At 46.4% G+C, this 22,309-nt stretch overlaps 1 protein-coding gene across 1 annotated transcript in view; it reads left to right on the forward strand.

Moving 5' to 3' along the window:
- MB21D2 (Mab-21 domain containing 2) overlaps positions 1–6,203 on the forward strand; it is a 65,410-nt gene extending 59,207 nt beyond the window's left edge. The window contains exon 2 of the mRNA XM_072868040.1: positions 2,536–6,203. Within this exon, the coding sequence (XP_072724141.1) occupies positions 2,536–3,800 (1,265 nt within the window). The 3' untranslated portion in view covers positions 3,801–6,203. The remainder of the gene's footprint in view (positions 1–2,535) is intronic.
- The last annotated feature ends 16,106 nt before the right edge of the window (positions 6,204–22,309 follow it).

Here is a 22,309-nt window from a genome sequence, read left to right on the forward strand (position 1 = left end):
ATGGCAGATGCTGCAGATCACAGTCCTGAGCAGAAAATTTTGGGCCAGTGTAGAGGCAGGATGGGCCATCAGGACCCTACATATCCTGAATAGCTGTGCTGCCCCACAGTAGGGGTCGGTACTGACTTGTATGCTTGGAAAAAAGCAACTGCTCCCTGTCCCTATGATGTGATTGACCCAGACTCTACTCCACAGGTCTTGGACTCAACTTAAAACTGGGTGTAAAGCACCAAGGCTGCTTGCACTGGTTCAAGGACAGGATTTGGAAGTGGTGTGTCAGTACTGCCTCCAGAAGTCACGTCAATTTAGGTACCCATGAGAAATCCCCTTCTTCTGGGTGCAGTGAAGGAGTGACTGCCACTTACTCGGCCTCAGGGATAGAGAAGCCTGTGCAAGGCTTTGCTACTCCATAGATCAGGGTAACGTAGCTCACTGTGTATCTAAGCCTCAGAAAATGTCTTTGAGGTTGACAGAAGCTTTTCTTGGTTATTACCCTTTAAGGATGAATGGGTCAGTGTGTGGCAAGATCTCAGAATGGGATTAGCTCAGGACTTAGCAGGAAGAATTTCTTAGCACTCCTCCAGAGCTGCTTCCTTCTCTTGCAGCATCTGGAGCTGCATGAAACAGAAAGGGTTATGTCCTTGCCTGCCTGGCAGGAAAATCATCCCAGCTCAGTGCAGCAAAATGGACTGGGTCCAGTGCTCTTGGAAGCAATAAAACAGGTAAAGTGTATTTAACAAGGAATTTCACATGGGGGACTGCACAGTTACCCTGAATATTGCCCCAAGACGCATTCCCCTTCACACACAGGCCTCTTCCTACAGGCTCCTTGGCTCTTCCAAGGAATCAGTGTCAGCATAGCTTTAGATTTTGCTCCGGTCATGGCTTACCTGTGTGCATGCAGGTAGCGTTTCCTTGCCCCTGGTCCTGGCATGCAGGAACGGACAGGTGAGTCTCTCCGAAAGGACTGCAGTGCCACTCAGGCTAGTGCAGCACTCAGCGCCTTGGGGTCCTGCTGCTGGTGCAGTCTGCTAGGGAAACCCCCTCAGGTCAGGCAGCATCTGTGATCCCATGGAGATGCATTAACTCAGGAAAGGCTCTGCAGTACCTGGGGCTATGCCAGAATGGGTGCTGGGACTCTGTTGCTGATCATTTGTGTTCACATTTCAGTAAAGAAACACTCCTTACGTATCTGTCTGTGGTTCCTGGTCTGACGGTGTGATTGGTAGCTCTCTGGCTCACCTCGTCATGGCTCTGGCCAGTTATTCCCACCCATGTCTCTCTAAGACTGGATTCCTCGTAATGGAAGGTCTCCATTTGACCACTCTTGATATAAACAAACTATAGTGCCTTTCGAAAGGTAGAGTAAGTAAACGCATGCCAACAAAAACTAGTACATTTGTGCTTGTAAGAAATAATGATATATCCCTTTTGCAGTGCTTATAAGAGATTCAGCTTCTCCATTCAGAGTCACTGGCCTTAGTTCCTTCGTGTACTGGGTGTGTTGTCTGAACTGAGGCTGGGAAGGAATCAAGAGCATTTAACCACAAGGCGAACACCAGGAGTGAAACAGCCCAGACAGCAGAAGCAGACTACAGAGCAGCCGAAGCGCAGAGCTCAATTTTAAGCCTAATTTGAACATTGAATGAGGTGCTAATATCTCAGCTACTGTGTGGAGTCTCTTCTCAGTCTGCTGTTCATGTTCTGTGAACAGAGTACGGTGGTATATATAGAATACACAGTGAAGAACTGGCTTTGTGCAACTGGTGCGGGCAGTGCAGGGTGAAGGGAAGTGTCTGGTTTTGGTGATGAAAATAGAAATCTGTCTGTGCTCTAGGGAGCTGATCAGATATTTTATGGCATGATACTGTCATTATAGCTTGAAGAACCAATTTCAGAGCTGACTTCTGTCATTGCCTGATAGTTTAACCTATCTCCATTTCCCCACAAGAGGAGGACATATTGCCTTCGTTCATGTTGCCTTGTTCATCAGTAAATGTAAAGCAAATTGTAAAATCAGACCTGCTTGAACTATTCATTCACTCACGCACAAACCAACCCCCTGATGCCGGTCCAGCTTTTTTCTTGTACCAGAGAGAAAATAAGAACAGTGAGTCAATTAATATTCTCTTTTCTTTTTGAAGTGTCGGGGAGGCATTTGGATACCATGGAAATGAGCGACAATATGGTGAAAAACTGGTTTAGAAGGTGTTTAAGCAGTTAAATTTAGTCCTGGAAGTAGCTTTGCTGTGTTTTACCAGAGGCTTCTGCTTTTTTCCATTGCTCCCAGTATGATATTTAGGATGGACTTCCCCCATTCCCAGGAGTGCAGGAAAGGCCCTGCCCTGAGCCAAGTGGGACTAAAGGTTGGCTGAGTGCTGGGCCTGGTGTATGTTTGTGTTACACGAACAGTGATGGATACCTCTGGTTGCTTTTTTTCCTGCTGGGTATGGGATGGGTTTTAATCCTGGTTAAATCCTGCATCCCAGATCTGTTTGCCTTCTCTTGAAAGGACTTCTCTTTCTCTTTTTGCAGGCATGGTTCAGAAACTTGACCAGAAGTTGCCTGTAGCCAATGAGTACCTGCTGCTTTCAGGCGGTGTGCGGGAAGGTGTGGTGGACATTGATCTTGATGAGCTGAACGTTTATGCACGAGGCACAGACTATGACATGGACTTCACCCTGCTTGTGCCTGCCCTGAAGCTGCATGACCGCAACCAACCAGTCACGCTGGACATGCGCCACTCAGCTTTGTGCCACTCCTGGCTGAGCCTGCGTCTGTTTGACGAAGGAACTATCAGCAAATGGAAGGACTGCTGCACAATTGTGGACCATATCAATGGAGCTACCAATTATTTCTTCTCTCCAACAAAAGTCGCAGACTGGTTCTATGACTCCATTAGCATTGTCCTCTCTGAGATCCAGAAAAAGCCTCAGCGAGGGATGCCAAAGGTGGAGAAGGTAGAAAAGAATGGGACTATCATATCCATTATTTTGGGAGTGGGCAGCAGCCGCATGCTGTACGACATTGTCCCTGTGGTGTCCTTCAAAGGTTGGCCAGCTGTGGCCCAGAGCTGGCTGATGGAGAACCACTTCTGGGATGGGAAGATCACAGAGGAGGAAGTCATAAGTGGGTTTTACTTAGTGCCTGCATGTTCCTACAAGGGGAAGAAGGACAATGAATGGAGGTTGTCATTTGCCAGAAGTGAAGTGCAGCTGAAAAAGTGCATCTCCAGCAGCCTCATGCAAGCCTATCAGGCCTGCAAAGCTATCATCATCAAATTGCTGTCCCGCCCTAAAGCCATTAGTCCATATCACTTGCGGAGCATGATGCTGTGGGCTTGCGACAGGCTACCAGCCAACTATTTGGCCCAGGAGGATTACGCAGCCCATTTCCTCCTGGGTCTCATTGATGACCTCCAGCACTGCTTGGTCAATAAGATGTGCCCTAACTATTTCATCCCCCAGTGCAACATGCTGGAGCATCTCTCTGAAGAAACCGTCATGCTGCATGCACGGAAGCTGTCCTCAGTCCGCTCAGACCCTGCCGAACACCTTCGAACTGCCATCGAACATGTCAAAGCAGCCAACCGGCTAACACTAGAGCTCCAGCGGCGGGGCAGCACCACCAGCATCCCCTCCCCACAGTCAGATGGAGGGGACACCAACCAGCCTGATGACCGATTAGCCAAAAAGTTGCAACAGCTAGTGACTGAGAACCCCGGGAAATCCATCTCCGTCTTCATTAACCCAGATGATGTCACACGGCCCCACTTCAGAATTGATGATAAATTTTTCTGAGCTTTCGTCAATGTTTCTTGGGATTTTTTTTCTTTTGTTTTGTTTTTAAAAACTCTTGCAGTGTGCAGGTTTTTTCGTTTGGTTTTCCTTGATGACTTAGCCTCTTGTTTTTTACATATTCAGCATAGATTGGATCTGTTGAGAACAATCTGAATAAATTATAATTCCTGGTTCTGCAGGACAGTGCAGATTTTGAAACGGTATATTACTATTTCATATGCTGCTTTGATTTTTTTCACCCACCTAGCCCCATTGTCTGTGAGTAGTTTCTAAAGGAGAACATGCACTGTAAACACACATGCCACAGTGTAATGTAGATTTTTTTTGAAGCTTCCATAATTTATGTACATTGTTGGGCCTGGGGAAGGGAGAACTCACCTTCCATTGCTTCAGAAATTCACTTCTTTTTCCACGAGCTTCCATCACCCTAAAGAAATGAGGAGAGACTCTGGGTTGAAAAGCAGTATTGGTAATTTGATGAGGCCAAATCTACTGGGCTGAAGCCCAGTTCATCTGTTCTTCACACTTCTTACACTAGGGGAAAAAGTTGACTTCAAAGATAATGATGCAGCTTTTGGGGGAAAGAGTTGTTTCTGTCTTGATCTACTTTTTGAATGTAATTGTTCATAATTGGACCTTGTACAGTCCAGAGGGTTGTTTCTGCTGCTTTTCCATGTGGAATAAGGTTATGGAATGTTAGTTTTAGTGTGTGTAATTATTCAAAGCTTTATTTAAATTCTATTAAAGAACATACCATTATAAATGTTAATTGCACTAATGAAATCTCTGCCATTACCTCAGTCCCACTGTTTCTGTTTCTTTCATGAATTAGCATCTGTTATTAGGTCTCAGTATTGCAGATTGCTTGAGGCCCCTCGGGTCTCATGGTTTCAGGTGATTTCTTGATTGTCTTTTGTAAAAGGCTCTTCCTTGTTAGCCCTGCTATGTGTGAGAAGTCAGAATTTTGCATTGGCATATTTCTTTGGATGCGTATTGTGTGTTGCAGTGCATATTGCATTAATATGTATTGCATGTTGTTGAAACAGGTTTACCATTAGATAAGGATGTAATGCTAAAGCAGTGGTATGTGCAAAGTGAATCAGCCAGACCTCGAGCAAAGGAGCTACCTTGCTTCTGTAATGCATGTATTAGGCCTGATCCTTTATGGCAGTTACCATTCCCTTGACTCCTGTGGACTTTCTGACTTACCCTGGGACATATGAGATCTTACTTTGGTCTCATGTTTGCAGAAGTTGTGTTTGTATGTAAACTTGTGGTGCAACAGTAGCCTTGAAAAACACATACGCTTTCCTTTTGTGTGTAGGATAAGATGTATGGTTACAAGGGTTAGTCTGAGCCAAAAATAATTCCAAGAGTTCAAGGATAGAGTGACTTTTTGTGGCTGGCTGGCCAGTGACTGATATTTAGGCCTTAAATCAGCAATTTGGGCTTACTGATTATCCCAGAGAAGCTGTTCTGATCCAAACTTGATGCATGTTTTAAAATGTGATTATTAGAGCAGGTTGAAGTATTTTTAAAATATTTGACAGACAAATGAGGTGCATATCTAGTAAATTCTAACAGATAAAAACTGTGTATGAAAAATGTGTCACCTTTTTAGCCCAGCCTTTCTGGTAAAGAAACCAGGCTGGTGGAGCAACACACCAGCAGCTTTGGAAACTGCTTTATTAGATGGCAGGGAGGTTTCGATACCTGGTTTAGTGCCCAAATCATGTCTTAAAATGGAACTTTGGCTCCTCCATCTCTTGGGCATATTTGAAAACTTCACGCCATTGCTGTAGCCAAGATGTTCACATTTACCTGAATTTACTGGTACACACTTACATGAGCCTGAAGAAGCTCTCAGAAGTTGCTGGCTAGATGGAGTGGATGAGGATTTAACTTTAAAGCACAATTGGCTAGTGATCGTGAGCCCCGGTGCAGCTGTGGTTATGGTCCGGGGAAGGAAATGTATCGACTTCAGCGGAAGCAGAACTGGGTGCTACCAGTGTGGCTATTGCCAAAGATGAGTCTCCATTTAAACCTGTGTGACCTGCCGAGGGAGGCAGGAGAACCTACTGGGAATCCTCGCCAGAAGTGCTTGGAAAATGCAGATTCATTGAAATGGTCTTTTCCAGTCTCCAGGACTTCTGCCTGTCTGTTGGAAAAAGAGTCTGGGCTCCAGGATGAAGTTTCCCATCACCACATGAGAGAGAGCTGCTCAGCACAAAGCAGCATAGCCTGGCAGGCAGAGTACTTTCCCAGGAGTCCCAGTGTCCGTGCCAGTGCTCCTGAGTTATGCAGAAACACAGCCTTCCTCATGCCAGTTTAACGTCCTGATGACCAGCAGTTTCGCTAGCCCATGTCAAGCTCTGGTGTGTGGTCCTTTTTTTGGTTTTAATTAAAAAACATTTTGAAAAGTATCCATCTTGTTCTTCCTGCATTATGAGGAAAATGTGTGTGTGTTGGGTTTTTCTGGGGGGGATAGGAGGCTTGGCTCTTTACTGGACTGGAAAGCAATTTCCCAGGTAGGCCTGAGAGAATGTTACATCCTCTGCCTGGACTGTCTGTCTTCCAGGGAGGCAGAATCCTAACCTCCAGTAGGTTTTGAATCTCAGTCTAGTATTTGCTCCTTTCCACATACTTTAGCTCAACTTAATGAAGTCGATTGCCAGCTCAGAAAGGTGATGTGTGCTTTGTATATCAGAGTACATCAAAGGCTCTATTTTCTCCCTCTCTTACTGTCCCCTCTTGCCTTTGCGTATATGCTGGGACAGACTTGCAAAATGCATAGGTCTCTATGTGGGATTTCAAAGTAGTGAGTGGGTTTAGATACCAACGACCTATTATTCTTCACTACCCCCTGCAAGTTTCAAAGGGACTGCAGTGCTTTTCCTATTGGGCAGTTCTTGAAAGTCCTTCACACAAGCATTTTAGAGCACCCAACCCCATGGGGTTCAACACTTGGCCAATCTGACAAACACTGGTGTAAGAGGGGATTTGCTTTTAAACTAGCAACGTAGTCATCTTCCCTGCTGACATCAAGAGGAGACAAGTCAGTGCTGTGAGCCTGTGTCTCAATGGGAGATTCAGTTCTGCACCCACTGCTATGGGGGATAAGAAAGATTTATTTTGCTTTTGCCCATTAGCTACCTTCCTGCTGGCTTCTCCCGGTTGGCAGGTGATGTAACAAAAGGACTGGGACAATTAGCGGGGGGCTGGCTGCATGTGTTAGAATGTAGGAGGTCTCATTTATGTGTCTGCACATTACTGCCTCCTACACTGCTAAAAGGGAGTAGAGTCGCAGCCAAGAGGGTCTGGCCTTGAGGCATCAGAAAGGTGGGGAGGAAGAAAAAGTGCCCTTCAGAGGCTCCACGTCCACTTCTCAGTGTGGGCCTCCTTGGGCGTCCTGGCTGTGGTCCTACTATTGGGACAAGCTTTTGCCTTTGCTTTTTCCATAGGGCTTGTGGCCAGTAGCACAATGGGAGGAGCAGCTAATTTGACTGGTTCCAGTTGTCACTTCTTCTGGGAGACCCTGAAGAACCTGTCACTTCTTCAGGGGGACACCTGAGCTGCTGCAGAACTGACAGAAACAGCAGCCAGTGGGGGGCTACTCTGTGCTACGTTGGGGAGAGTACTCAAATTGGAGCAGAAGGGAACAACAAATAGCCCAAGAGCTTTGTGAAAGCCTGCAATCTCTGCTCCTTCAAGCATGTTATGTGAAGCCTCGGTCACTTCTGGCTGGCTGTGATACATCAGTTTGTCCACGTTTTCCATACTCTAGCCTGGAGAATTTTTGGTGCTGTAACCAGAAAACTACAACTGAGCATCAGAGTCATTCTTTGCAGGAGATTCAGCAAAATACTGGCAGGAGTTTAACCATCCACTGCCCCGAATAGAAGCCAGTCCCCAAAAGCCGCTGAAAGAGCTGTTTTTTAATGATGCGTCTTTTCTGTTGTCCTTCTGTCAGTGTGAGAAATAGCTCTAATTTTGATTGAAATTCTTGGACTTTCCCTGATTGCCTTGTTCCAGTGGAGAGCGACCTTGCTTTGGCAGCCGTGGTGGTTCTGGGCTTGACAGGGACATCCGAGCTCTGTGCCCTTCCACTTCTTGGCCTCCTTATGGAGCATGATAGTACACTGTGAGACAGGCTTATGTCTGCTACAAATTGACACGTCAGTGACTGAAACAGGCACTGAATGGCAGTAGTCACTCTTGACGTGACATGTGCCCTCAGCTCAACTTCTGTTGGCCAGTGTTATGGGCCATATGAAATGATCTCAAACTCTCTCTGCGGGCACTGTGCTCTAAAACAAGTACAGAGTGGCTGGCTTCATGCAAGATGCTGTCCTGGTGCCAAGCATCCACCAGTAGCTAGCAGTCTACAATTGCTAGCAGCTAGCAGTCAGTTGGTTGGATTTTCTGGTAAATCTGGGGTTACAGGGAAAAATACTACTTAAAAGCCTTAGAAGGCCAGAGATTCCTGAAGGCCACATTGCTCTGCTCTCCGGAGGCTGTGGCTGGTGCTTAGACCCAGCTCTACTCAGCTGCAGCCCCTGAAAACATTTCTGTAAAGAAGGTTTAAGTGTCTCGCAATCTGCTTGCTGTGGGAATGCAGATGGCAGCTGGGTAATCGGACCAAAAGTGTCCAGGAGGTGGTGGCTGGGGCCAGAGGGTCACAGGACAGGGCCCAAATCCCATTAAAGTCCATTGGGACTTGAAAATGTGCTTGAAACTAAGTGTGTGCGCTTTGCTGGATCAAGCTTATTGTGATCAGACCAAAAGTAAGCAGACGTCTGTCATATTTTATTAATCCATGTAATCCAAGCAACCATGCATAATGCAAGTGAATGTGGCAGAGGGAAAGGGGAAGATAGACTTTGCTAATGATTATTTCTCGAAATTTTTTTTTTAAAGGTGTGCATAGTTGGTGCTTAGAATAGCTTAAAAATATCATAGAACCATAGAATATCTCATGTTAGAAGGGACTCATAAGGACCATCGAGTCCAACTCCCTGCTCCTTGCAGGACTACCTAAAACTAAACCATATGACTTAAGAGCGTCGTCCAGATGCTCTTTGAACTCCATCTGTACCTTTTTGCAGGTTCAGTGCTGGATACGTTTTGCCACTCTGTGTTGTATTAAAGTGAGTATGTTTGAAAGGTCACTGGGCAGCTGAGTGCAATAATGTTCAGATTCTCCTGGCATTGCTCAGTGATTAGAAATATTCAGCATGCAAATAGCTTGTTCAACTTCAGCAAGTACATCGTCTCCCTTCTGCCAGCCTTGCTTGGGGTGAGCTAATGGACTTTTAACATTATACAGCTTAGAGAGTGACTGTCTCTAATAGCTCCTGATCAAGCTCTCCAGAAAGGCAAAAAACCATCATGGGGCAAAGGCTAAACAAGGGGAGGGGGGCAAAAAAGCACAGATGTTAAAAAGTTGCTGGCCAAGGGACTCTTGCTGACATGTTTTGTATTTAGGGAAATTCAGCATTATATTTAGCACATTTTGGCTTTTGAGAACTGTCTGTCAAATGGATCCCAATTTATTTCCTCTGAATGCTTTTAGAATAGTGATAAAACAGCCCTCCATCTCTTCTCCTCCCCCTTTGCTCATTTATAATCTATTATTTTAGGGCTGCTCTGAGGAACTATTGTGTTTTCCTATTATCATTGTCCCTGGCTCAGCGCTGTGCTTCCAAGCTGAATGTGGGCTTTTGGGGGTTATTTTTATCTTACTGACCTTCTGTGGTAGAGGAACACGCTCTCATTCAGTCTCCAGACAGCCTGATTTGCTGAGCAGAGAGATGTGGGTGTGTATCGGGGGCATCAGGCTCTCTTTAAACTGACTCGGCCCTGTCTTTCCCTCTCAGTTTTTGTGTTAGGAATATCAACGCGTAAGATATGACTGAGGTCTTGCTAGGTACAGAGAAGACATAATACGTGATTCTGAAGTCAAGCAAGCTCTAGTCCAACATGAAAATCGAGCCCAAACAGCCACTTTTCTCCCTGATTCTCAACCACTCTGACCCCTTTGTTTTAGCTTTCTTTTGGGGAGGTGGGGAGGAGAGAGATGAGCTGCTTTTGTCCACTTCAGTGGGTACAAATCATAGCTTTGGCTTAGGATGTTAGACACTTCATTCGTTAATGGCTCTGTCTCCAGGACTCCCTATTGCTTTACGCCCTATCATGACATTGGCGGGACAGGGAGAGGGTCTGATGATCTGTTCAGCCAATTCACAACAGAACTGTGCAAAGAAAGGAATGGGCTTTTTTCATGAAGGGCTAGCAACCTTGTGTCTTTCTCCTGCCTCCTGTGTGCCAAGGCTCGAACACAGTATGTTAATAGCCACTTCTGAGGGCTTCAGCTGATCAGAGAATAAAGGCCAAGGTGCTTCTGTGCAAACCAGCCAGCTCCTGTTCCTGGCCTTCAGCATCCCTTGCAGGGCAAGTCTGCTCCTATCTGCAGTCAGTGCTCTCAGAGCAGACTTTGGCTGTTTGTGTTTGCAGGGTACAGGCCAAGTCTGCATCTGCAGATGACAGCAGACCAGGGGACAGCTTCCCACAACTGCCACATCAAGAGATAACTGCACTTGGCTGGAGTTTTTGAAACAGCACAGAGGAGAAAATCCTTCCTCCAGGGAGGCCACTGCAAAGTCTAAATTTTCTCGCCAGGACCATGACTTGTGTAGTGACCAGGAGAAGACTCCATGACCAGTGCTACCAGAAAGGCACCCTTGTGTCTAAGAGCTTATGAGTGTCATGCAGCAGCCACTATCCCTGAGAGGTGCTGGGGCTCTTCTGTCTCCTGCCCCGACGTGGGACAGAGACCAGGACTGTTTTAGGACTACCCTGGCAAGGATGGCAGAGGGGGAGCTGGAGTGGTTGAGGACACACTCTCCCCTCACTCTGACCTTCAGTCTCTGCAACACCACCATAGCTGCAGCAACTGCTTGCAGCTTCTATGACAAGATACCATTTGTGGAGCTTTCAGGAAGAGAGGCTGTATCTTACCCAGCAAAGATGGCTCTCAGGGAAAGCCTGCAGCGAGCCCAGTGATTCCTGTGTCTCCCTACTCACTTACGGAAGTGCTCAGTGTGTGTGTGAGGCCCTTCATTGTGCCTTACACCTTCTTTGCAGCCATGTAAACTAATGCAGAAAAGTTGGGGCAGTGAGGAACAAGGACCAGTGAAGGACATGTTTCTCCTCTACATCCCATGGTGTCCAGTATATGCGCATTCAGCAGTGATTGTCCTGGGAGGATCCTCCAAATCTTCCTCAGCTATTAATTAGTGATACAGGGCTCAGAGGAGCCACTTCAGTCATGGAGTTCAACCACCACTACGTCAAAAATGGCTATACTGGTGTTTTTGATGTTTAGGCTCCAGAGAGTGTCTAGTCCACGCCCAATCCCACACTTCTTAATGTCCTGTAACAGGCAAAAGGGCTGTAGCAAAAAAAACCTCAAAGCTGCAACCTTCCTTTAGCTTCCCTCAGAGGTTGCCTCTATGTGCCGATGGTTCTGGCTAGTCTTGGATGATGTACATAGTGCTGTATTCATTACATTATTTTGTTAATTGCTGGTGGCAAAACTGGGATTGGGAAGCGTTGTCTTTAACCCCTGTACTGCTACAGGTATATATAGATGTTATCTTGCTGAATACTTGAACTAGTTGCACTAACATCACCTCTGCTACTAATTAAAATGGAGGGGATGATGGTGGGAAGTCATTACAGAAAGCCTCCAGAAAAAGCATGAGCCCATCAGTTAAAGGAAACTCTAGAAACTGAACCCAACAGTCCTGAATCCCACCAGCCTGTTGTGACCAAAGGGCTGATAAGTCCACCAAGGCATATGTTACCAGGTCAGTAGTACAAAGCTAGTTCCTCACTTGTTCTTTCCCCAAGGCATGGCTCTATTCAGCATCAACCCACTGAAGGCAGAATGTGAAACCCAGCCTGCCAGGAGGCATGGAAAGCACATGTTGCTCAACTGGTTCTTCCAGTCTGTTTCTCCATTGCACCCAGCCTGCCCCATGCCTCTCTCCAAAGCATCTTTAAATAAACTCCCCAGAGGTGTTCTGCTACACACTAATGCATTAAAATGAAATAAAATGCTGCTGAAAGGAGCTGGATAAATGCCTTGTCATATTTTGTTATAATCACCTAGAGCAACTTCATCGCTTGTGTCATCTGTCTCTCCAGCTTACTCATGGAGCAGCAAGCATCATGGTGACGGTGCAAAAAAGGAAGAGACATGCAAGTTCATGTGAGTTGGAGTAAATAATTCAGAGGCACTGGCTTGTCGTTCTGATACACAGTGCTACCCAGGGCAGCCAGGGCATACTGGTCCAGCACGCACAGAAATCATGCTCTCCCAAGTAAAAGCAAGCTATGGAGAAAACTGAGCGAATCCTCCAGCCTGTTAACTTTCCAGCTCATTGAGCAGGTGGAAAATCAGCAGTGTGACTCCGTGGAGGGCTGGAGTGAGGCTGCAGGGTGCGAGAGCAGCGTAAGTACGCTCAGGCTGGTGGGCTCTTCAGCTGGTGCTGCTGTACCTCCACACGGGCACCTGCGGTTGCACTACTATACATCGTTATGCAACTGACTGAATATAGTCAGTGCTTGAGTTTGAAAGCCATTTCTGAATAACAGCTCAAGAAATAAACTGCCAAAAAAAAGAAGGAATATTTGTGGTGATTTCTGGAGAAGAGAGATGTGATCAAAATAAGCCAGCAGCCTACTTTACCTCTTTGTAGCCTACCATGCTCTGTGGTTGAAAAGAATCTGTATCTTCCTCTCAAATCACTGGGAACAGGAGTAGACCAACAAATGCTGACAGGAGCTGATTTATGAATTACGCTAAATATTAGAACCTAATAGCCATGAGTGTTCTTCCAGGCTGGGCTCCTCTCAAAGGGCATGGCCTGTCACATGGCCTGTTTCCTAGCCCAGAGAAGTTATGTGTTAATGAATAGAAGAAATCGGTGCTGGGAAGAGAGCAAGCTCTCCACATGTGAAAGCCAGGCAGGCTCCTAGCTGTAGCCTTTACACCCTTCATGCATTCCTGGAGTTTTCCTCTTCTGCTTCTTACAGCAGGAGGGACACCATGGCTCTGTCCTTGAAGCAGCTGAGTGAGTTTGGACCCTACTGTGGGAGACAAAAGGCTGTAGGAAGCCCAGATCTGTGCATATCTGGGCAGTGCTGGAACAGGGGAAAAGAGTAATGAGGATTATTTTGCCCATCCCTGCAATCAGCCTCAGAGCTGCATGGCACGAACGGGAGCCATTGGATTTCTTGGGAAACAGGCTGTGCTGTGAAAGCTGAGAATCAGCTGAAATCTTGTCACTTCCCTTCTCAAGACAAAGTGCAGTTCTCCTACCTGCTCTCTGATGTAAGCCCACACAACTGTGGATGCTTAAAAAATACACTCACAAAAATACTCCTTTCCCTTGAAAAAAACTCCACCCACCTAAAAAGCAGTACATCATGCACAGCCCTTCCACAGAGCAGAGCTGAGAGGGAAAAGGAACTTCATGTGATCAGTTTTAATTTTGTGGTAGACTTGGATTTCCTGCCCAGTTGCCAACTCACAAGGAACCTTACTGTATTGTGCTCTGCCTGGAAGGGGTTCTGTTCTAGATAGACAGCTCTGATTGATTGATAACTTTGGAAAGATGCAGTCTTGGAGGAAAAAGCAAACCTGTGTCCCACCATTCCAGCTCAATACTGAGCATCAGGCACAGTGGTGGTTTGTGTGCAGCTGCATTTGTCAGATACTTGAGCTTTTAGTCTTCTAGTTTCTTGCTATATCAGTGTCTTAGAAGTTCTCCTGAACAGCAAAGATCTCCAGGAAATGTTTCCCACCTTGATACTTCTGTCTAAAAACGCAAGGAAGACAGTACAGTGCAACAGCGCAAGGACAAGGCATGTTAGGTAATTCCCATACAACGTGCCAGGGGATCTTCATGGTGTTTGTAGAACAGGGTCCCGCCTGGTTTGCCTTTCCTGCCCCTCTGTGCCATCACACCCTTGCACACACAGGAGAGGTCTTGGGGAGGTGTTGGGGACAGCTACAGCTCTCCCTGACTGACTGACCAGCTCTCGGTTCAGCCCAGCAGAGCAATTGGTAGGTTTGGATGATCATGTCTGTTTGGAGTCCAGCTGTCCCAGTGGCCAAATTCTGTTAACTGCTCACCTTTTATTTCAGGCATGAGTAACTCCATCTATACAGCTGCATATGCCTTGAAGAACTCAATGTATCTTTGTACAAAGCTGGGGGGTTATGAATTGCTGCGGTTTATGACTGGGGGTGGGATTTATTTATCACAAAGAATTGAGTTAATGTGACTACTTGTGCAACCAGATCTGAGGTCTAAGGAAACAGCAAGGTATTTAGACATCTGAGTCATAGCCCTCATGCATTGCTGGTGCTTGCTGGCACAGACTTGGTCCCTCAAATGCTTGTTTAGTGGCATGATGCCATTGTCATATAATAACTTGCCCCAGCAGCTGGCTGGGTCCACATGTAACTACATGTACTCCTCTGTCCTGACTGCAAAAAGATCCTTCAGATCCAAATGCCATTTCTCTTTCAATAGTTACTCTCTCACTGAGCACTTCCCTCAACAAGGGCATCAGCAAGGCACCCTGCGAACCCAAAGAGCTCTGACCGGCTGTAATACAGCCAAGGACCATCGCCAGCCAGGAGGAGATGGGGTGCACCTTGCTCCCCCTTCCCAGCGCCCTATGCTTGGCTTGGAAATAAGACCCGGGTCTTTTACTGCGACATCCAGCCAGCAGAGCTGATGCACCTGCACAGCACAGCCCCGCACAGGACCAGCCCAGCACTCGCAGGCAAGGCAGCTCTGCACACAAGCTGATCTGCTCTTTCCTTCAGTGGCACTGATTAGACCACATGGAGCTCCTGTTTCTGCGAAGAGCTCTTTTAGAGCCAGCTCAGGTACCTCTCAACTGCACGGCATTCGCCAGCTTGGAAATATCCACTTTGCTTAGAAAGCTAAATGATGTCTCACAGAAGTATTGCAGCCTCCCAGGTCTTACTGGAAATAACCTTCTGGTGTTGTCTGCCTGTGGCCTCGTCCCTTCACACATCTGGCAGGATAAAACATTAATTTGAGGGTCAGGGTGACGATGGGGAAGATATCCGCTCTTCTCAACTTTACACGCAGTACTTCAGCAAATGTCCACGTTTGCCAGCCTGAATTCAGAAGACGAAGGGAGGGGCATGAGGATAGAATGGCAACACAAATTAATGAATGTGTTTCTAAAACAATCTCTTGTATGCATAACTCACTTTTAGTACCTGATTCTCAGTCTAGTCACAGAGAGATTATGTTGATTTGCACTTCTGCAACCACTGAAATTCCTTTGCAGTCTGTTAGAGCCAGGAATTTCTGTTAAATATATATAGTATTTCTCCAGGTTCATTTGAAGAGAGTAATAATATATCGTTTCTCCCAGTGGGGACATAGCTGCCTCCCAGCTTATGTCTGCTGACGTGCATTAGAGCTGGGCTTGAACGGCAGCAATCAATAGTGGGAAATGCAGCAGCTGAAACTGCTAAGTGCAGCTCTAATGTTCCTTATGCAAACGTTAACACTCACCAGAGAGCACGCCTGCTCAAATGAGCAAAGAAACAAGATTGACTGCTCTGTTTGCTAAATGATTCCCAATATTTCCTGTTGGCTTTTTGTGGTTTGCATATCTTGGAAAAAAAACAATTGCCGAAACTGCAGAGGGTAGTACCAGCCAAAATTATGAAGAGAGCACCTCTCTTTTTGGGACAAATGTGTGTTGCCCACACACTCGAGGGCAGGTGGGCTATCTTGGGCTATCTCCAAGCACATCAGGACACAGCTAGCTGGGTTCTGCCCCCCTCATCTGCTTAGAACCTACTGATCCCTATCCTGACGCAGACCAAAGCAGGCACACGTGTCCCTGACTCGGCTCTCGAGCAGGACTAGTGCATGGGTGTTACATCCTTCTGTGTAGCTCCTGGGCACCCCTCGGCCCTCTCCAACATTGTTATCCGCTAACCAGCCGCTCAGCCTGAAGCTGGACCTGATTGCTCGAGTAGCTGAGCACCTGCTGCTCGCACTAGATTAACAGGAGCTGTGTGTCCTCAGGGTTGCCAGTGGCTGGACCTGGAATTTGCTCATGCTAAAAGCCAATTCATTTGCTCTGAACACACAGCTGATACATGGAGGGAGACCACCGTTATGACAGCCAGGCCTTGAGGGTCTGGGATCACTTTCTTACTCCATCTGCAAGCTGGAGTAATTGCAGTCATGACTGAGCTTCATAGCAGTACTGACCTCCTTCCCCCTCTGTAATACACAGAAAAGTGGAATAGGAGAAGGGGAAAAAGACCTTTGTTTTTTTATTTCTTTCTGCACAGTAACCATGACCTTCGTGGCACACCTGGCTGTTTCTGTGTCTGTGAAGGTTTATACTTACCAGCTGGCCGCAGCACAGCTAATTGACTGCTCAGCAAGGCTGGGTACAGCAGCGGCCCAGGTGAGGGGGATGTGTGTTAGCAGCCATTTGGCAGAGCAAGGTTATAAAGGAGGAAAGGGGGCCACTAGGAAGGTAATGCTGATGGGTCTTTGTGCTCTGAGGGATGATTGGATGGGGACTGCAGTCAGAGGAAAGTCAATGATGGACTGAGAAATAAGTGAAACTTTATGTAGGACTAGTATGAATGTGTGCATAAAGTAGGAAGCAGCTCTGCATCCTGGGTTTGGCCCCTTGAGAGCTTTGGGCAGACCTTATGGTCAGGAGGGGGCTAGATCCTGAGCTGTAAAATGGTGATCCCTCATTTCAGAGGATGTGTGTATTCTTTCTCACCTTTCCATTTCTTCTTATCATCTAGAGATAACAGCAAAGCTGCAAGCAAACTTGTGAGCTGAGTGAGATGAAAGGCTAGGGTTTTCTTGTGTATGCCCAGAGCTGGGATGCCTAGAGAGCCTGAGGCAATGTTATGGGCATTTGAAGCAGCAAGTGTCCTGCTGCCTGCTCTTTCCCTAGGAAAGGATCAAGGTAACAAAACAAGGAGAAGTTGTTAGTGTGACTGCCTCACAGATGTGCTATCTGGAGGAGTTTGGATTGGGAAGAGCTGAGCAGGAGAGATCTGCTTGATCTTGAAGGCAAGGAGCCTTGGAAATGCTGCTGGGCTCAAGTAATCTGAAGCTGTTGGTTCCTTGTGTGATAATACTGCCTCAGCCAGCAGCGCCCGCACACGTTCATCTGTGGGGAAATATGTGGTCAGACTGTAAAGAAAGGGCACATCCTGGCACAGAGTCAGCTTTGTTTACTACTATCACTAGTAAGCTGGACACCAGCAGGTATTTATCAGTGGTTGTAAACCTTTGCGAGGTGTCATGGAGGGAAGGCAAAATGTTTCATTGGCTTATGTGACAAATTGCTAGGAAGGATGCATTCTTTTACACTGTGAGTTGACGGAGCATAAGCCTGCTGAGCCTTGTAGTCCATGTGCTTTGTATCTGTCCTACAGGGTGCTCACCTGAACACATTTTGGGTGCAGGTATGTCAAAGAGCCCTGTTTTTGCTATTGCTGGGTGCATTGGGCTCCAGCACTGTTAGCCTTGCAGGGGTGACTGCTGTGAAGCCAGGGGCTTGCCCCAGCTGGGAGGACAGCTGAGCTCTCTTGATCAAGCAAATTCAGTAGCTTGGTTAGATCCTTACCTGAGGAGCATGTTGTCTGCATGTTGCTTTTGGGTTATGCCTGCCTGAAATGCTTGCAGTAGTGACTTCACTGACCCACACAGTGTGAGGGTCATCAGCAGAACACAGGTGTACTTTTTTAATGCTAATGCATGAGTGTCCCAGGCTGTGTTCTCAAAGTCCTTATTGCCTCCACAAAGTTTCCAGCTTGTTAAAAGCAGAAACTGTGCAACAATATGCTCTCCAGTGTACCACCACCAGTGAGTGCTTACCCAATGCAGCCTGATTTTGGCTTACTGTGTTTTAAAGGTCATAATTCCTCACCATGCTGCACCACCTCACTTCTCCACCTTTCTGAAGTAAGAAATATAGCCTGGAAAAGCAATATCCTGCTCTTGAGAAGGAGTATTGTTTAGACCACAATTTCTATCCCATTGTTAGGTTGTTACACCTCTGCTTGCCTATGAGCATAGCTAAGGGGTATGATTATATTATCCATCTCTGCTGACCCTAGATGTGGAGATGAGAGCAGTTGCTGCCTGATTTCTTAGTGAAGCCTTCATGTGAGCTGTCTTGAGGGTGTGAACCCAAGGGAGAGCTTCCCTATGGGTGACTTGTTAAAAATGCAAACAAAACAGAAGTAAATCCTCCAAGTGCTGGAGAGGCTGGTTCTGTTGGTCCTGAAATAAGAATTTCAGGCAGGTCTAAGCCATAGGTGGTAGGTGCATTGTCATTGCTCTCTGTATAGCCTGCTTAGCACATCAGTGGAAATGGGCAGAGTCAGAGTTCTCAACTTCAAAGTTTTAAAGATACAGTATGAAAAGAAAAGTCACCACCTTCTTTCTCCTGTAGCCTGCCTCCTATGAGGCTCTAGCCACTGTCTCTAGACATTTTTTGGGTGAATTTTTAATCTTCTTTATGGATATTTCTCTTACCTACTGGTTTCCATTACAGGTGGTAGAATGGGAGTTTCTCTTTTCTGGATTCCAACCTCTGGATGAATCTGAAAATCTAATGGGAAGGGTGTTTCTTTATCTGCACTTATTTTACCTGATATGTATAAATGCATGATGAACAGTCTTATTACAACTGTGAATGGCTTACTTCTCAGTGTCTGACTTCAGCCAGCTGCTGTTCCTGTTTCCCATCCCTGATGCTTAGTGAATGAGGGATGATGATTTCCATATGGAGATGGACTAAATTGGCAGCAATGCTCCAGATCTTGTGGATTTTCATAATTGCTGAAGGATTTGGTTATCTTGGGTAACAAGTCATCATCTCTGGTGGGAGATAAGATTGTTTCATGCAGCCATTTATATTCTTGAAATGATAGTGCCCTTTTAACTTTGAGATTTTTAACAATGCAGAAAGATAGTATTGCATGACCTTGCTTTTGGCAGTGAGTACGAACTGATGGCAGCCAGCAACGTTTTCATCTGTTCTCAGCTCAACTTCTTCCTTCCCAGTCCTCTTCTCCCTGATTGCCCTTGTAATTGAAGATAAGCTGGACCCACATAGTTATGCAGTATCAGAAATGTAATCTAGACATCTCTTCTGTTTGAAGGGCATGTTAGAAATGCAATTCACAGAAGTCAGATGCCTACAGTCTGTTTTCTGTGAGCTGCTTGGAAAAAATCTGAGCTGCAGCTATTGATAGGTACATGTTTGAGGGACACCTGGAGGTGTCTGATGTTCTCACAAAAACAGCACAATACTCCACTGAAAAGCAGCTTTGCTCAAGGACAGCTTTATCCTCTCCCTAAAAGGAGATCAAACTCTTCATGGGAGGGCAGGCAGGGGCCACTAGGGACTTTGATAAGGTGATGAAAGCCTCGAAGTGATGCACTTTTTGAGCAGAACAGGAGTTCAGGCTGTGCAGGTCTGCAGAAGAGATTTTAAAATACCTTCTCATGCTGTCTGGGAACAATGGAAGACTTGGTGAAAGATCAGGTGCGTTGTCTGTCTTTGTGCCCTATCCAGGCCATTTTGTTGCTGAACAAAACCCTGCTTGCTGTGTGATGCAGCAGCTAGCCAAGGTTCAGATGCCCAAAGCTGGACCTTCTTTTCAGACTATCACTGAGCTCCTGCCTTTTGTTCCAGAATGACAAACTTGTAGAAACATAGGGGAGAAAGTCTCAGCTGAGGGGAAGCAAGAGTGGGGGTGAGCACTTACATGCAGGTGATAAGAATTGTCAAAATTTCTTGCCTTTGTTGAGATATTGAAGTCCTCTAAGTGTAAGATAAGCCTTACTTCCAGATCTTGTCCCTATCAAGGGTCTCCTCAGGATCTCCCTCTCAGGAGGCCTCATGGCCATCTACAAGTACACACATTGTTTGGCAAGGCTAAGGCCAAGGAAATGGAAAGCTTGGAGGAGGGTCAAAGGAGGTATCCAGACCAAAAAGAGCTATTTGGACTGTGCCATTGCTTTGAAACAGATGAAGCTGCACCTACCTGTTCCTGACAGATGGGTTGAGACCTTGAGGCTTTTTTAAAAATACAAAGGTGTAGATTCTGGAGCCTCTCAATACACTTATCTGAGATGCTCAGATAAGTGATTGCTCTGAAATCCTGGTTGTGCTGGATCTGGGGGCTTTCAGAACCACAGCAGTTAAGCAAACTATTGCATTTGACTGAAACTGTGAATGCATTCCTTAGCCTTCCCCTCTGCACAAGTCTCTTGGATGTTTGAATCCTTTAAGTGGTGGAAATGAGATGTAATGCTCTGGAATGCCCTGGCTGGGTGGTCAGTGAAATCCTGTGTTGTGAGGGCCAGTAATGCTGGGTTATCCAGATTAGACACTGCATCTGATTATCTTGCTGATAATCCTACCTTCAGTAATTTAATCATGATGGGGATTGCAAGGCCAGGATCAGGCAGAAATAATGGGCGATTGCCCCCTTGTACATCTGTAGTAGTTGGAACTCTTTATTTGTGGCAATATCTGTAATGCATTTAAATAAATATACATGTGTGGTAGCGCTGTGTTGCCACTGGCATTGCAACTGGAGTCTCCTGTTGTTTCTCGCTGTTTGTAGTTGAGAAATCAGTTATTGAGTGGCTTGGGGTGACACAGATTCCTACATTTGCTTTCTTCGAATGGTCACAAAGTGTGTGTGTGAGGGGACTGATGATGTGATGCCAATTTAAACAAATTGGGATGGCAAAGAGAATGATCCAGTCTAGTAAGAAGAACAGATGGTGTCAACCTGCCTGTCAGATAGAGGCAGGACTCCTTGCTTACTGCTACGGGAGGGCTGGGTGAAGTGATCCATGAAGTGATCCATGAAGTGATCCCTTCTCTGGCAAAGGCTCTCCCACTGTGGGCTGGGAATAAAGCTGCTTGGGTATGTGTTTGTAGAAGTGCCTAAAGGGGGGCTGTGTTCATATGATCTAATTTGGTCCAAAAGGCAGTGATTTAGACTGCCTGACACCTGGAGCACCAGATCCTACAGAAAAACTGGTACCCAATGTATCCAGCTTCCCCAAACCTCAAATGAATTAAGACCTTATTGTGAGACCCACCTAAGCATGCACACATGGGAATAAGAACTGCTAAAGGGAATATAAAAAGGCAACTATCTCCATGTACTCTATGAACCTGACCCTAGTAGCTAAGTAGAGTCTTATTCAAGGATGATTGGTAGTGCCTTAGGACTTGGGATGCATGCTGTAAGATACAGGCTAGAGGATAATGGGTGCACTTGGAGCAGCTCCATGCATACCTGGGTGTCACAATTTATGTAGGGCTTTTACCACAGTGCATATACGTGATCTATTGGCAAGGTATTTGAGCAATGCTAAAATGCTTAGAGGTATAAAATATGTATCCTGTGCAGACCTGCAACTTTGCAAGGACTGTTAAAATAAGCCTAGAGTGTAAATACTAACTTTCGGGAAGTGCTCATGCTGGATACGGTGCAGGGGATGGGGAGAAAACCGAGCTCGTCATTTCTTGTTCCAGCCAGGAGAGGGCAGAGGTTCATACACAACCACGTGTGGCCTCGGGAGGTTGCTGATACTTAATGATGGCTTTTAATGGTCACTGCCAAGGGGCTGAGCACTTGCAGCTGAGGTGATGTTTCCCTCCTAGATCATGACACTGGAGGAAGCATGGGGCTGCTGCGAGACAGAGCAAATGCTCAGCCATGTCTGGGGAAGGAGGCTCATCCTAGCACAGGGATGAGCAGAAGTGAGAAGATGCTGAAAGCAGGGGAAGAAGGAATGAAAAACTAAGGGAGAGAATGGGTGCTGCAGGAAGGGGAGGAATAGCAGGTGGCAATGGCAAGCCTGGGTGCTGGGCAGGGAGCTGAGAGCTTTCCTCCATGTGGCAAACGTGGCTCGTGTCTGTGTGCAGATGCCAGAATTGCAATGCTTCGTATGTGTAGGAGGGCTGCAGCCGGGGAATGGAGGAGATGGCTTAGCTGGAGCTCACAGACTGGAGGGCTGCCTTGGGAAGGAGTCTGCATGTGCTGACCCAGGGTGCTGCAGTTCAACATGACTCCTACCTGGTGTTGTCCCCTTAGCGGTGGCACCCTGAGCACTGCACTGATGTAATTTTGTTGCTTAGATATTGATGACATGGGGAATTTTCAGGATCAAGCAGTAAGTGTTTCCAGCAAATGCTTTTATTTTGGAGCTGTTTGCCAGTTGGTGCTTTCCTGGTGCTGGCAGGAAAACATTTTCCCACTGCGAAACAACCCCATTGCTTATCCCACTTGCTGTTGTTACTGGCTTTTTTTTTTTTTTTTTTTTTTTCTGCTGCCAGTTGGCTGCACATCCCATCACTTGGTGTTGCTG

The sequence above is a fragment of the Ciconia boyciana genome, chromosome 7 (genome assembly GCF_034638445.1).
Source record: "Ciconia boyciana chromosome 7, ASM3463844v1, whole genome shotgun sequence".
Taxonomy (NCBI): Eukaryota; Metazoa; Chordata; class Aves; order Ciconiiformes; family Ciconiidae; genus Ciconia; species Ciconia boyciana.